This window comes from Dreissena polymorpha, chromosome 4 (genome assembly GCF_020536995.1).
Source record: "Dreissena polymorpha isolate Duluth1 chromosome 4, UMN_Dpol_1.0, whole genome shotgun sequence".
NCBI classification, from domain to species: domain Eukaryota; kingdom Metazoa; phylum Mollusca; class Bivalvia; order Myida; family Dreissenidae; genus Dreissena; species Dreissena polymorpha.
Window position 1 is genome coordinate 101714739 of NC_068358.1, and position 14314 is coordinate 101729052.

Consider the following 14314-nt stretch of genomic DNA (forward strand, 5'->3'; position numbering starts at 1 on the left):
GGGGATAGCATACAATGCTGTCAGGTAATGGGGGATAGCATACAATGCTGTCAGGTAATGGGGGATAGCATACAATACTGTCAGGTAATGGGGGATAGCATACACAGTTGTCAGGTAATGGGGGATAGCATACAATGCTGTCAGGTAATGGGGGATAGCATACAATGCTGTCAGGTAATGGGGGATAGCATACAATGCTGTCAGGTAATGGGGGATAGCATACAATGCTGTCAGGTAATGGGGGATAGCATACAATGCTGTCAGGTAATGGGGGATAGCATACAATGCTGTCAGGTAATGGGGGATAGCATACAATGCTGTCAGGTAATGGGCTTATCTGAGCCTCTGTCTGGGAAAACAGGGCTTCATGCATATGCATCAAGTGTCCTTTCAGATTAGCCTGTGCACTTTGCACAGGCCAATCAGGGTAACACTTTCTGCTTTTAAGGAATTTTTTGTTTAAAAGAAGTCTCTTTTAATAAAAAAACTAATTACGACGGAAAATGTTGTCCCTGTCCACATTATTAAGCCCATATATTTCACTGAAAATAATTTCACTGATAGCATACAATGCTGCCTGGCGAGTTATTTGAGCCTTGTTCTGGGTAATGGGCATAATGCATGAGCTTAATGGGTAATGGGCATAATGCATGAGCTTAAAGTGTCCTCCTAGAATAGCCTGTGCAAACTGCACAGGCTTATAAGGAACAAGACTTTCGGCTATTTAGGAATTTTTTGTTTAAAATAGTCTCTTTTAACCGAAAATGCAATAATGATAAAAGTGTTGTCCCTTAATAGTCTATGCAAGAGCTAATTTGTATTTTATTTTTGAATTTCACTTTTTTTGGAAAAAACAGGTTGAGATGTGATAAAAATGATTGTCTGTGCAGAAATTTTGTAAGTAAGATACAAAAGTTTGATGTGAATGTTATTTAGTAAAAATAAATTCTTGAGATTTGGTTATGCTATTTATATTGCAATATATTTTTGTTGTTCACAAGATTCTTAACAGAGCTAATTTTTTAACATTTGAATGTGTCACTTTGCTAGCATTGAAATTATTAAGCAGTAGTTTAAAGATTAACTCTAGATGATCTTTATTTTTATTATATCAAACCTTAAAAGTTAAAGATGTTTGTAAAATGCTACAAAGAACTAATCAAGAAGTTTTTTAAAATTTCTTTGAACTTAATATATTTTTTGCATTGTGAATTGTTTAAGGATTCAATGCAGTCCCGATTACATTTCAGAACGAAATCAGGTCCATATTGGATGTCAAACATCAGTTGTATAGGTAACGAGACACGATTAACCCACTGTAGGATGAATTACCTTGGAAAGGTCAGAGGGTGCCAAAGCCTGCAGAGTCACGCTGGAGTTATCTGCTATAACAATGATGGTAACATTATTACATACAGTAATTCACTTTTTTGTACTCAGATTCATTTGTTTGGCAGATGACTGTAGAAGTGTTGCATAAGGTACACATTAACATATCACCCGCATCATGTGAAAATGGGTCTTAAGCCATATGCGGCCAGTGTTTCTCAATACTAGCCTGGGCATCTGTGCAGTCGGGTCAGGAGCCAACATATCAGTGAATGAGACCACAAAACCTTGTGTGATTTAAAAAAAGAACACATAGCCCAGGCTGGTCAAGAGCCATGGCAACATATGGCTTAATTACCTATTCAATTTGGTAACAAAATGTACAGTTTGTGAAGTTTTTTTTATTTTGTTTACCAATAGTTAATTGGCTCATGCAGTTGTTAATTAAAATTCTGGTGAATCCAATAAACATCTATTTCTTCTAAGTTAATAGTGAACCACAATACTTTTACATTCCGAATACTTTATAAATGTTTATATGTATACTCTGTTTCTTTTAATGTCCAAAAATGGGGTTGTAAGATGGCCAAACTTTTTTATCATTCAGGTTTTGTACAAAACAATATAAAATGTTATCCATAATTAGCCTGTACAAATGCATAGGCTTATCTGGGACAACACTTTAAGCACATGCATTAAACCCAGTTTTCCCAGAGAAAGGCTCATTTGTATGTTACATGTATAAAAACTGCATATTATAGATTATAGTACATTACCTACAGGTGTCTTCTACCGCCTGGGTGGGTCTAATGAGACCCGGTACGGGCGTGTAGAGGTATCAATGGCTGGTGACTGGCGGTCACTATGCAGCCTCCACTGGGATGACATAGAGGCTCATGTGCTCTGTAGAATGCTCGAATTCCAAACAGGCCAGGCTTATCAGGGGAGGTTAGATATTATGCCTATCATCTTAGATTCACGATCCATGTGTTCATATACATAAAATGACAACCAATATCATAACCACACAATGTCAATCATTGAATTGCTTAAGATAGGATTGCCAATTAACATGTCCAGAAATGTCATTCATTCGCAATTTAGTCCATTATTGTATTTTATCATCATTCTTCATAATTTCATTTTAAATCTTGAACAAATTCGTTAAAAAAATAGCTTGTAATGTTTTTGTTATCATCAATAAATGGTAAACTCTTTTAGGGATGACGTAAAATTTAATTCTACTGACAAAACAAGGAGCTGTACGTGCATCTAAATACTACTTCTATTGAAGGTTTGTGCCAGCCCTGACTGGTGCAGTGTGGGAGGCCAACATAGACTGTCTGGGAGGGGAGAGCTCCCTCAGCCAGTGTCGCTCATCAGGTTGGGTAGCTGCCACCACCTCAGCTTGTGCAAGACATGAGATGGATGCAGGGGCGTTCTGCTACACTTCAGGTACAAATGAGGAGCCCTTTAGATAAATGGGGCTTAATGCATGTGTGTAAAGTGTCATCCTATGTTAGCCTGTGCAGTCCGCAAATGCTTATCAGAGTTACAAATTTCTTTTTTTAAGGTATTTTTAATTTAAAGGAAGTCTATTTTTAGTGAAAACCCATTTTAGGAGGAAAGCGTTGTCCCTGCTTAGCCTGTGCATACTATACAGGCTAATTTGGGATGACATTTAACACACATGCATGAAGCTTTGTTTTCCCAGAATAAGGTTCAAATAATGAAAGCACAAATCTGGAAAAAACTAGGCTTAATGTATGTGTATTAAGTGTCATGTGCAGTCCACACAGGCTAATCAGGGATGACTCTTTCCATCTACACTGGAAAATTGTTTAGAAGAGATTCCCTTGAAACAAAAAATTCCATAAAAGCGGAAAGTGTTGCCCCTAATTAGCCTGTGCAAACTATACAAGACACTATATGCACATGCCCAGTTTTCTCAGAACAAGGTTAAATACAACTCTTCCAGTACGTCTATCTACTGGAGTTGGCAGAGAGACGAACAAGGGTGCCGTGCTGCTGTATGACAGAGATCAGTGGAATCTCGTATGTGCTGATGGTTTTAACGACACTTCGGCAGGAGTTGTTTGTCGTGAGCTGGGATTTCTAGACGGGCATGCGGAATGCTGCAACCAGTATGGCATGCTGGAATATTCACTGCTTACCACTCACAAGGTTACAAAGTTGTTGTTTTCTTGGCTTGCCAGTAATATTACTTGACAGGGAAAACCCACCAATGTTTTTGATTTGTTGTTTTTTTGGGGGGAGAGGGCTAACATTTTACTAATGTACTAATGTTTTACTTTTGTTTTCTTGTGGTACCAAACAGGTTTTTATATTGAAAGCAGATTGTATTGCAATTGTAGGTGTTTTAGTACAGCTTTATTAACAAAGGCATGAATACAAAATGTTTCTTTTACTATTGCTTTGAGTGGAGTTTATTATTAGCAAACTGTAAACTCAGTTCACGATGGAATCATTAATCATCAAGTTCCAATGCATTGTTAATGTTGATGTTAATATTTCTCACTATGTTTTCACCCTATATCTTCTTCTTAAAGGTGATGTGCTCTGGTGGTGAAAAAGACGTGCGAGACTGTCTCAAGCCACAACAATGTCACAACATGGACTATGCCTCCGTTGTCTGCTATGGATTTAGTCTTCTCAAATCTACTGGTATTAAATATTCTTCGTTTTTTTTTTTACAAACATGAGCATTTCCACTCCTGTCAATGATAGCCTCTCTCTGGGAGAATTAGGCTTAATGCATGTGAATAAAGTGTCCCACCAGATCAGCCTGTTTTGTTCCCACAGGCTAATCAGGGACTATTTATTCCGCTTTTATAGATTTTTTGTTTAAAGGAAATTTTTCATTAGCTTAAATCCAGTTTAGATTGAAGGTGTTGTCCCTGATTAGCATGGGCGTAGTGCACATGCGTTAAGCCCAGTTTTCCCAGAAAGCGGCTGATTTAAGGTTTCAATCCATCAAAAAATCTGTGTTCTTAAATTTCAGAGGCCCCCTCATCAAAGCAAATACAGCAGGGATTCAATGCCTTGCCGGTGATCATAGCTGTCATAGTGTTTGTCATCCTTATCTCCATAGCGGTTACAGTCTTCTGCATTTATCGACGCCACAGACGAAACAAGAAACAGGACGACTCTAAGCTCAAGTTTGACAACACGATAGTTCAGGAGCACATGGACAGCAGTCTACATGCGTCGAACCCCCTGCATGGTGTGCCAACACCAGAGGTGGTGCGGGCCAGTTACTCGCGGCGCGGAAATACAGAGGTGGCCAATGTTATACATGGGGTTAATAACCCAGCATATGAGAGATTCGACCAGCCTGCAATACATATTACACCAGATCACATGAAAGAGGAAATGATGAATAAATGTGTTAACCATAATACAAGGACAAGTGAAGTTCCTTTTTCGCATTATGATAAACTAAGACAAAGTGAAATCAGAGACTATGTGGTATTGTCACACCCAAGTTATGAGGCAAATAACGATCAGCATGTTAGCCCCGAAACTTCAAACCACGAACGCTGCACCAATGATCTGTCTGACACAAGTGGTTACGAACAGATTAGGGATTCGCGAATGATTCGGTTCACCAAAAGTGCAGATACTGGAAGTGGTGATCAGACAAGGGGGACCACTCTTGGTGGAGATCAGACCAGGGGGACCACTCTTGGTGGAGATCAGACAAGGGGGACCACTCTTGATGGAGATCAGACAAGTGGGACCACTTATTATGGAAATCAGAAAAAGGGGACAACTGATGGTGGAGATCTTAAAAGGGAGGCAACTCATGGTATAACAGAGTTCAGCGACTATGGCAACCACAACCTCACCTTGTCAGAGCAGACAAACGTGTTATCTCCTACAAGTTCTGTGACATAATCAACTTTTATATGAGCAGCTGTCTGGAAAATCTGGGCTTAATTCATTAGCAAAAAATGTAATCCCAGATAAGCCTGTGCAGTTAGCACAGGCTAATCAGGGATGATACTCTCAGCTTATATGGCATTTGTCATCTAAAGAAGGTCGCTTCTTAACACCATGATAAGTCTGTTTGGACTGCACAGGCAAATCTTGAATGACACTTTACGCACATGCATTAAGCCCAGTTTTCCCAGAATGAGGAGAATTTATCCATTCTGTAAAATAACAATTTAGTTTTGCCTTTTAATACACTGTATTATTTTTTCATTAATGAAAAAACCCACTTCCTACCAGGCTAGACAGACACTTCTGTACTCAACACACATATAAAAACACCTCTGTATAGCATATGTTGGTTTCCTTTTGAATGTCCCCATTTTATATAACTAAGCATGTAGAGAAAAAATGATCGCTATTAGAATTATAACCATGCCATCTTAGGTCAATCTTCCACAAACAATGTTAATCATAAATGAATGTTTTCACAAGACATCTCGATAACAATCATAATGAAGTCCATTTTGTCTGAATGATTCAACGCATTTCCAATCAAAGCCTGTTGATCTGTCAATAACTTGTTCACATGAATGTGTCACGTCCAGCATGCCTACAATGAATTTAAACATTAATACTTAAAAAATCATATTGAATATATACATTTAAGAGTCGTCTTCATTTTAAGATATTTTTTCATCAAGACATCTATTCTTTGATACCTTGTTTTAATTTAAAGTAAGTTATGAAATATTGAAAAATTATTGGAGATAATTCCTGATATAATTTCTCACTAGCTTGACAAAACATTTATGAAAATTTTAATGTGATTTGAATATTTCTTTACACATTTTTCAAGCAAAGGTGCGCATCAAAATATTTATTTTCTAACTTTACAGATAAAAACTAATGCAAGGTATTACCCCCAAAGCAAACAAATATTCTCTATAAATTGCATTGCACTTAGATTTCAAATATATTGCAGTTACTAAAAAACTTGGAGAAAGAGTACTCCAAGAGTTTGTAAATATGGGTTTGAATAACTGTTCATAATGACCTCTAAATATCGGTAAGTATTCATAACAAATAAGTTATTCATCCATGGCTTGGCTACTTCATGCAATCCTGATTAGCTGATATTAACAAGTGACAATCTGTACCAATTTTACATTTCATTTATTGAGTAACAATACATCAAATATGAAATAGATTTGAAACAAGAGATGTGTTTGTCAGAAACACAATGCCCCCTATTTCGCCGCTTTGAAGCCATATATTTGACCTTGAATGATGATCTTGACCTTTCAAAATGTGCAGCTCCATGAGATACACATGCATGCCAAATATCAAGTTGCTATCTTCAATATTGCAAAAGTTATGGCCAATGTAAAGGTTTTCGGAAGGACGCACAGACTGACAGACAGACAGACTGACGGACAGTTCAACTGCTATATGCCACCCTACCGGGCGCATAAAAAAACTAGATATCACAATATTGCACACATAGTAACGTTACCTAACATGATCTACAAAAGCAGAAAGCAACCAACAAATGGACAGAACATTGTTTAAGCATTCTTCCATCTTTGAGCATAATGGACAGTTTTTCTGTGGAAAGGGGGCTTAATCAATGCCTTTGCATAAACTATTGTCAGAAATTAGCCTGTGTAGGCAACACAGGTTAATCAGGGACGACACTTTCCGCACAAACTGGATTTTTGTCGAAAAAAGTCTCCTTTTAAACGAAAAATACAATAAATGCAGAAAGAGTCAACCCTGATTAGTGGGACAACACTTAACCCAAACGCATTAAACCCCATTTTCACAGAATGAGGCTCATTTGTGTTCAAAGACAGAAGAATAAGTGAATTAGTTAAACAAATATTCTCTCTGAACCATACTTAATATGACTATGATTGTTGACAAACTAATTTCACATCTCATGCCAATTAAAAGAAAACACCAACAAGAGAGCCATGATGGCTTCTAAAACTGTTTATAATTTTTTCTTTCTTTTTTGCTTTGACCTGATGACCTAGCTTTTTAACACATGTGACCCGGATTTGAACTCTACCAAGGTGTAGTTCAATAAACATTATGGCAAAGTTAAATCAAGATTTAAGGAAAAACATGGCCTCTATTATTGTCATCAAGCTCAGCTAGATGAGCTTAAAACATAAACAACTTCCCCTTTATGCAGAATTTTTAATATATAAAACAGACAAATTTACAAAACATCAAAACATATACGGGCTGTGCTATGTGAAAAGGGGGTTTAATGCATGCGGGTAAAGTGTCGTCCCAGATTAGCATGTGCAGTCGGCAAAGGCTACACAGGCTGATCAGGGAAGATATTTTACCCACATGCATTAAATCACCTTTTCACAAAGCCCGGCTCATATCCTATTAACAACACTTCAATTGGACAGTCACTGTCTTATGTTTGGACGACAGAGCTCAATTCTTTCCCGGCGCCTGATAGAAGAGGTTCTGAGGCAGGTTTTCCAACTGCTTCACAGGTGCTAAAATGTGAAGGGAAATATAAATTAAACACATTTCTTACCATGGTTCTTCTAGCTGCTTCATTCACTGTAAAACTGTAAAGCACACTTTACTAGTACATTACATATTGAATATTAATAAAGTGAAAAAATCCTGAATATTTACAAGTACATGTATAGCGGTTTATTACATGTAAGATGAAGAAACAAATGTACAGTCGATAAAACCAAATCCGTAAAAATGTTTTACAAAAAGATAAAGGTATTCAACAAAAAAAAACAGCTAATTTATTCAGAGTTGCTTTAACATAATTTCAGAGTGGCAACTTAAAAGGATTTTCACTACCACACTTGCATTAATACAGCATATTGGTTTAATTCCAGCATTAATAATACAAAAACCTAGTGAAACTCTAACAAATCACCAACTCCCGCAAAATGCCTCATTCTCAAAAAAGGGCCAGAGGACCACGTTTGCTCATCTGAGACTTCATGGAACTGAACTGCTTTTGAACCCGAGTTAATAAGGTTTTACTTAAGCCATATAAGGAAAGATGCCCAGCCCCCTGGCAGCCATGTTTTTAATGGACTGGAACCATTATCGCACTTGGCCCAGATATCATTAGAACAAATCTGACCAAGTTTCATACAGATTGAACCACAAATGTGACTTCTACACAGTTTTAATATAGCCGTATAAGGAAAAATGCCCTGTCCCTTGTCAGCCATGTTTTTCATCGGACAACCAATTACGAACTCTTCCAAGATATCAATAACAAATTTTCTGAGCAAGTTTCATGAAGATCAGCTTATAAATGTGGCCTCTAGAGTGGACAAAAGAAGATCACAAAAGCTCACAATAAGCATGCTCAGATGAGCTGAATAAATACCGTCCTTTATTCCAGCATTGATAACATGAGACCTTCAATGCTTTTAGCATTTCTGTCATTGAGTTAAAATAGTTAAAATAAAGTAATAATGTATGTAAAAACTTACAGAGGCACCCAGCAATACAATTTAATCACTCATGTCATATTGTACTTGGTACTGATAAAACTTTTCTTTTATGAATTAACAATCGTGAGTTTGATTCAAAACAAACATGAATAGCACTTACTGGTAAGTAACAGGAAAGCTAATAGAATGTTATATATTCTAGTTTTGATTTTCATATCAGAAAAGGGAAAAAAATATTGTACAAATCTTAACATGAATACAGCTTTTTTGTGACTGACACCTTGTCTGTGTAATTTTTCTAAACAACAAACAAATACAAACAGGGAGACTGATTACTGCATGCATAAATTCAAAAAGGCACCCCAACTGAATAGGTAACACATCACTAAGAAGTACACATCACAACAACTATCAGACAATATACAGGTACCATCTGAGCTATTCAATGTGCTCTGACATGACCCGCTTCACCCGCCCCCGACCAGGTTGCCTGGGGCCCAGAGGTCTGTGCCTTACCCCCTGGGGGGATTCCAGGCCCTGTCCCAGGGGCAGCCGCAAGGTTTATATCGGGGGAAGATACAGTAGAATACATGCTGGGATTGTTCTTTTTTTGTTCTCTAGAAACAAATTTTATTCATGTGAAGTATTATTCATGCCTTGAGAGTCACAAAGGAGTCTTGTTAAGGATTGAAGATAGATACCCCACATCCTTGATGGTGTGATATGTAGCATAATGTTTTAGAATGTTTCAACTTAAAAGGGGGCTTTTGGAACACATGCACAACTACATATCATAAGGAACAGTGCCTGCAAGTTATAATGTTGTATGCTGAATACTTTATGAAAAATGTAGTATTTTATGAAAATGTCTCTTGACAACTTGGTGTCTACTTCCTGAGTGTATAATAAGTACTGTTGGCTTTGATTGATCATTTAATTACACATAAAAATACACATTCTTCGTGTTGGTTACATCATTTTTAACTGTTGTACAATAAGTGCCATTTAAGTCACTTTAAGATCATCATTGTTCAGAAAACATTTACATGTAGATAAACTGCTTCAATGATATACAATTTAAAGAATTGATATTCTTAAATGGTATACGGTTCAAATATGGTATTTTCAACTTTCAACCAACTACAAGGTTTGGTTGCACACACATTTCTCTTACCTTTAATTGATAAAATTTAATTGTAATGCTGCACTTTTTTAACAAGAGCACCGCATAACGGGTGCCACGCTCGGCTGCGAAAGCTTGTCAGATTATTTTTTTTAAGAGGTCACAGTGACCTTGACCTTTGACCTAGTGACCCAAAATGGGTGTGGCGTGTAGAACTCATCAAGGTGCATCTACATATGAAGTTTCAAAGTTGTAGGTGGAAGCACTGTGATGTTTGAGGCAAAGTGAAAGTTTTATATTAGAGGTCACATTGACCTTGACCTCTGACCTAGTGACCCAAAAATGGGTGTGGCGTGTAGAAGTCATCAAGGTGCATGTACATATGAAGTTTCAAAGTTGTAGGTGGAAGCACTATGATGTTAGAGGCAAAGTTAAAGTTTTATATTAGAGGTCACAGTGACCTTGACCTTTGACCTTGTGACCCAAAAATGGGTGTGGCGTGTAGAGCTCATCAAGCTGCATGTACATATGAAGTTTCAAAGTTGTAGGTGGAAGCACTTTAATTTTAGAGCCAATGTAAAGGTTTTAGCACGACGCCCGGACAGCGGACGACGAGGAGGCTATGACAATACCTCGGTTTTCTCTGAAAACAGCCGAGCTAAAAACCAATATAAATTCTTGGATGTGAATATCTAGCAAATATTGGCACTCTTTTATATAATCTCATCTGCTTCAAACAATGTTAAGTCTGTGTACATATTCCTCTATTATTCAGGTTTAATACTCTATCACTCAAGTGACTATGCAGACTAATACTATATGCATGGTTACAGTTTTTTAATTCATATATAAATGAAGGTAATTCTGAGGTTAACTTAATATTTTTTAGCTTTACATTTGAGTCATGCTTTGAGAAAATTGAGCTTATGCATAAAGTGTTGTCCAAGATAAGGCTGAGCAGTCCGCACAGGCTAATTAGGGACAACACTCTCAGTTTTATGGTTTTTTTTCATTTAAAGGAAGTTTCTTCTTAGCAGTTAAAGCTAATCTGGAATGACACTTTACACCCATACATTAAGCCCCATTTTCCAGGAGAGACTCATTCATACAATGCATAGCTGTAATTCTGTCTACCAACCTTCTTGCCTGCTCAAAGTCAATCTGTTGCTTGAAGAAGACAGAATTCCTGAGTAGCTCACTGATCTGGGAGAAATGTGCCCCACTCTTATGCATGCTCTCAACAGCACTGCAAATACAATAGCAGGCATAACATATACCATGGAAATATACTATACAACCACATAATGATCTTACAATTATATATACCATGTGAATATACTATACAAGCACTTAATGATGTTACACACCAAATTGTTTACTTTTTACCTTGCGGTTACAGAGATTTTTTATATTTTTATTTTGCTATATAACGCTATTTAAATCAAGGCTAAATTGAACACCATGGGCATGATTTGAAAAAACTTAGTAGAGGACCAGTACACAATATTACATGCAATATACACAAATTGTGGGCCTTGCAGTTTTGAAAATTTTCAGAATGTTCACTTAATACATGTATAAAGAAAACAAGTTACCCCCAGGGCGTTGCCAATTTTAACCCCAGTGATTTGAAGATACAAAAATAACAGAGGCCCACCAAACAATTATTTTATATGCTAAATGCCAAATCTCTGGGCCTCACCACTTCAGAGTTTCAAAGTTAGGAGAACAAGTAAATTTAATGAAACTTGATAAACAACCTAAAACCAGAAAGTTGGTCACAAAAGCTCACATCAATTGCATTGCACAAGTGAGCTAAAATGTTTTGTTAGGGGTTTATATAAGATGGTTATCTGAATATAATGTAGATCCTGATTTCAACAATTGGAGTATACTATATACAATCAAATATTACTTATGAATGGTTAACTATCTAATATTAATTATATCTAAATAGAAATAGACAGAAAAGCTCTAGAAAATATATAAACATGTTAGAGCCTATAGTAGATTATAAAATCAAACATACTTTGCTGCATATTCTGCATCAAAACAGGCCCCCTGCACTTGCTGTTGTATATCCTGAACCTCGTGCTGAAACATTGAGAAAAATGAATTTGCAAGCTTCTGAAAATACATTGACATGCATGCTTGCAACTGAAATAACAGAACAAAATTTTTAATGGATACAATAGCTGTGCCAGAAAATACAAGGCAAAATACTAATGGCAAAATACCAACAGGTTTATGTGTGAAATAGTTCACACAATAGTTTGATTAAGTTATGCATGACCAGATTGTATGTATAAGGAGTAAGGGTGTCACGTTTACAGATTTTTCTAAATGTTTAACCAAAATGAAATAAACGAAACGTTACCTTTTAAACGGTATCCCTATGTCCGTTTAAAAAGCATCGGTACCATCGCATTTCCAAAATGAAAATAGTTATTTCCGGAATATTCGCGCAATTACGTCATATTAAAACCATAAAATATTTTAAAACAGACCATCCGTATCACCACATGTGTAATCGTCATTCTATAAAAATAATTTAAAGAACGTCGTAAATAATGTAAAATCGATGAAAAATACTGTTTCCGAAAACGACACTCCGAAACAAATGCACGTATTTTGCACATGAAATACAATGTGCATATCGTTTGACCGCATAAAATGAAAAACCAGTTAACAAGCAACAACGTAATCAATATATAATTTGGTTAAAATATTGCTTTTCAACATGCTTCCGCAGTGTTTTACTTTGCTAGTCAATCAATTAAAATATTTCAAGAGTTCTTCATCGATATACTTTGTACGGCTAGTCGGATACGTTATTTGCACCCCAATATTTATTATATTGATATTGACTGTCGTTTAAACATTTATTGTTTTTGTAAACGTTTTTCAGGAAAACACGAAACGCGACCGTTTAAACGTGAAACCCTTAATAAGGAGAGAATGACATAATGACAAATTAATACAATAATGCACTCATGAACCTTCGTTTCTGCCAGCTGTGGCAAACACTTCCTCACATGTTCTTGAATCCGGAAGAAGGCAAGTGAAGGCTCGTTAGCAATGATGTTCATGCTCTCAGAAATCCTCTCTGTCACTGAGGGTAACACAAGATTAAAGACTTAAGTGCCATTATTAAATGATGTAACTTAATAAGTAATGCATTCTTAAATTTAAACATATTTATTTTAGCTTGATTGCCAGGCTTATAGAAACGACTTTTGATGCTTTCAGGTAGGTCATTCATGTAGGCAAGGAAGAGGCAAGGGCCTAGTACCAAACCCTGGGGCACTCCGGAGAGGACTGGTAGCCTATCCGAGCTTTTACCTTCGACCAGAACTTGTTGTGACCTGTTATGGAGAAAAGAGCGGACCCAAGAGGAGACCTCATTATTAATTCCAAGATGTTTAAGTTTGTGGATTAGTTTGTGGTGATCTACTTTGTCAAAGGCTTTACTGAAATCCATTATGATGACATCAGACTGCTGACAGAGTTCTAGATTGTCAGCAATCTCCTGGGTGAAACCTATGAGTTGGGTCTCGCAGCAACGTTTTGACCTAAAACCGTGCTGTATGTGAAAGCCATAGGATTAATTAATACATTAATAAATTATATGATTAGCCATCATTACTCAAGGTGAACTATAGAACAAATCTGGCTGTAAACAGAAAAAAATATGTATTTGCACTAAATCACATTATGTTCAGCCTTTATAGTAAACACAATTGAACTATATATATTACATTTACCCATAGTATTTGAAATTAACTTCCAAACTGCTATTGGTCCAACACTATCTAAGGTTGATTGATATATAATACCTTTTTTAGTTTTGACCTCCAATTCCAAATCTGGGTTGGCATCGCGGAACATTTGTGCTTGTGTGAGTTTGTTGTATCGGCTATCTCCGCCTACATGTTCAACAGTGGAACAACATCAATAGATTTGCTAACAACAAAATGAAGGATTTGCAAAATTTGTAAATTTGCATTTTTTCTTAACATTGAAACTAATTAAATGTTCAACAAATATTTCAATAGATGTCATGAATATAAAATTTAACTAGCGATACAATATATAAATAAAGTAAACCCATATTGAAAGGTAATTATTAAACAAGCGTGAGATGATAAATAAAAATCCAGTAATTACCGAAAATTATGAAAAATATACAGTACAATTTAACCTCCGTAGCTGTCATTGAATTACAGGTAAAGTTAATTAACTTCCGAAAAAAGTATCCGAGTATTACTCCTGGTTATTGACAATCAATAACTGGAATTACCTTGCATACTAGACGGAGAATTTGTTACATAACTAAAGGCATTTTCCATCAAAGTTTAAAAAGGTCTAGTTGCTAAGAGGCGAATCTTTGGAGAGTACAATTTTAAGATAATTAATATTGTTGTTTTTATTGCGATAAAATATTAAACAT

At 36.3% G+C, this 14314-nt stretch overlaps 2 protein-coding genes across 4 annotated transcripts in view; one reads left to right on the plus strand and one right to left on the minus strand.

Moving 5' to 3' along the window:
- Positions 1–6998, plus strand: part of LOC127876842 (scavenger receptor cysteine-rich type 1 protein M160-like) — a 43487-nt gene extending 36489 nt beyond the window's left edge. For both annotated transcript variants that reach the window (XM_052422330.1, XM_052422331.1), the window contains 6 exons: positions 1251–1399; positions 2112–2277; positions 2624–2784; positions 3308–3513; positions 3900–4014; positions 4352–6998. In XM_052422330.1, the coding sequence (XP_052278290.1) occupies positions 1251–1399; positions 2112–2277; positions 2624–2784; positions 3308–3513; positions 3900–4014; positions 4352–5247 (1693 nt within the window). In that variant the 3' untranslated portion in view covers positions 5248–6998. The remainder of the gene's footprint in view (positions 1–1250; positions 1400–2111; positions 2278–2623; positions 2785–3307; positions 3514–3899; positions 4015–4351) is intronic.
- On the minus strand, positions 6441–14313 carry LOC127876843 (BLOC-1-related complex subunit 8-like). Of its 2 annotated transcripts, XM_052422332.1 has the most exons (7): positions 14165–14313; positions 13701–13790; positions 12864–12976; positions 11894–11958; positions 11003–11110; positions 9172–9358; positions 6441–7805 (listed from the first exon to the last, which is right to left on the minus strand). In XM_052422332.1, the coding sequence occupies exons 1-6, from the start codon at positions 14211–14213 to the stop codon at positions 9184–9186; spliced, it is 600 nt and encodes a 199-aa protein (XP_052278292.1). In that variant the 5' UTR covers positions 14214–14313; the 3' UTR covers positions 6441–7805; positions 9172–9183. The 2 variants fall into 2 exon arrangements, with proteins under 2 accessions (XP_052278292.1, XP_052278293.1); XM_052422333.1 differs by lacking the exon at positions 9172–9358.
- Position 14314: the final 1 nt, after the last annotated feature.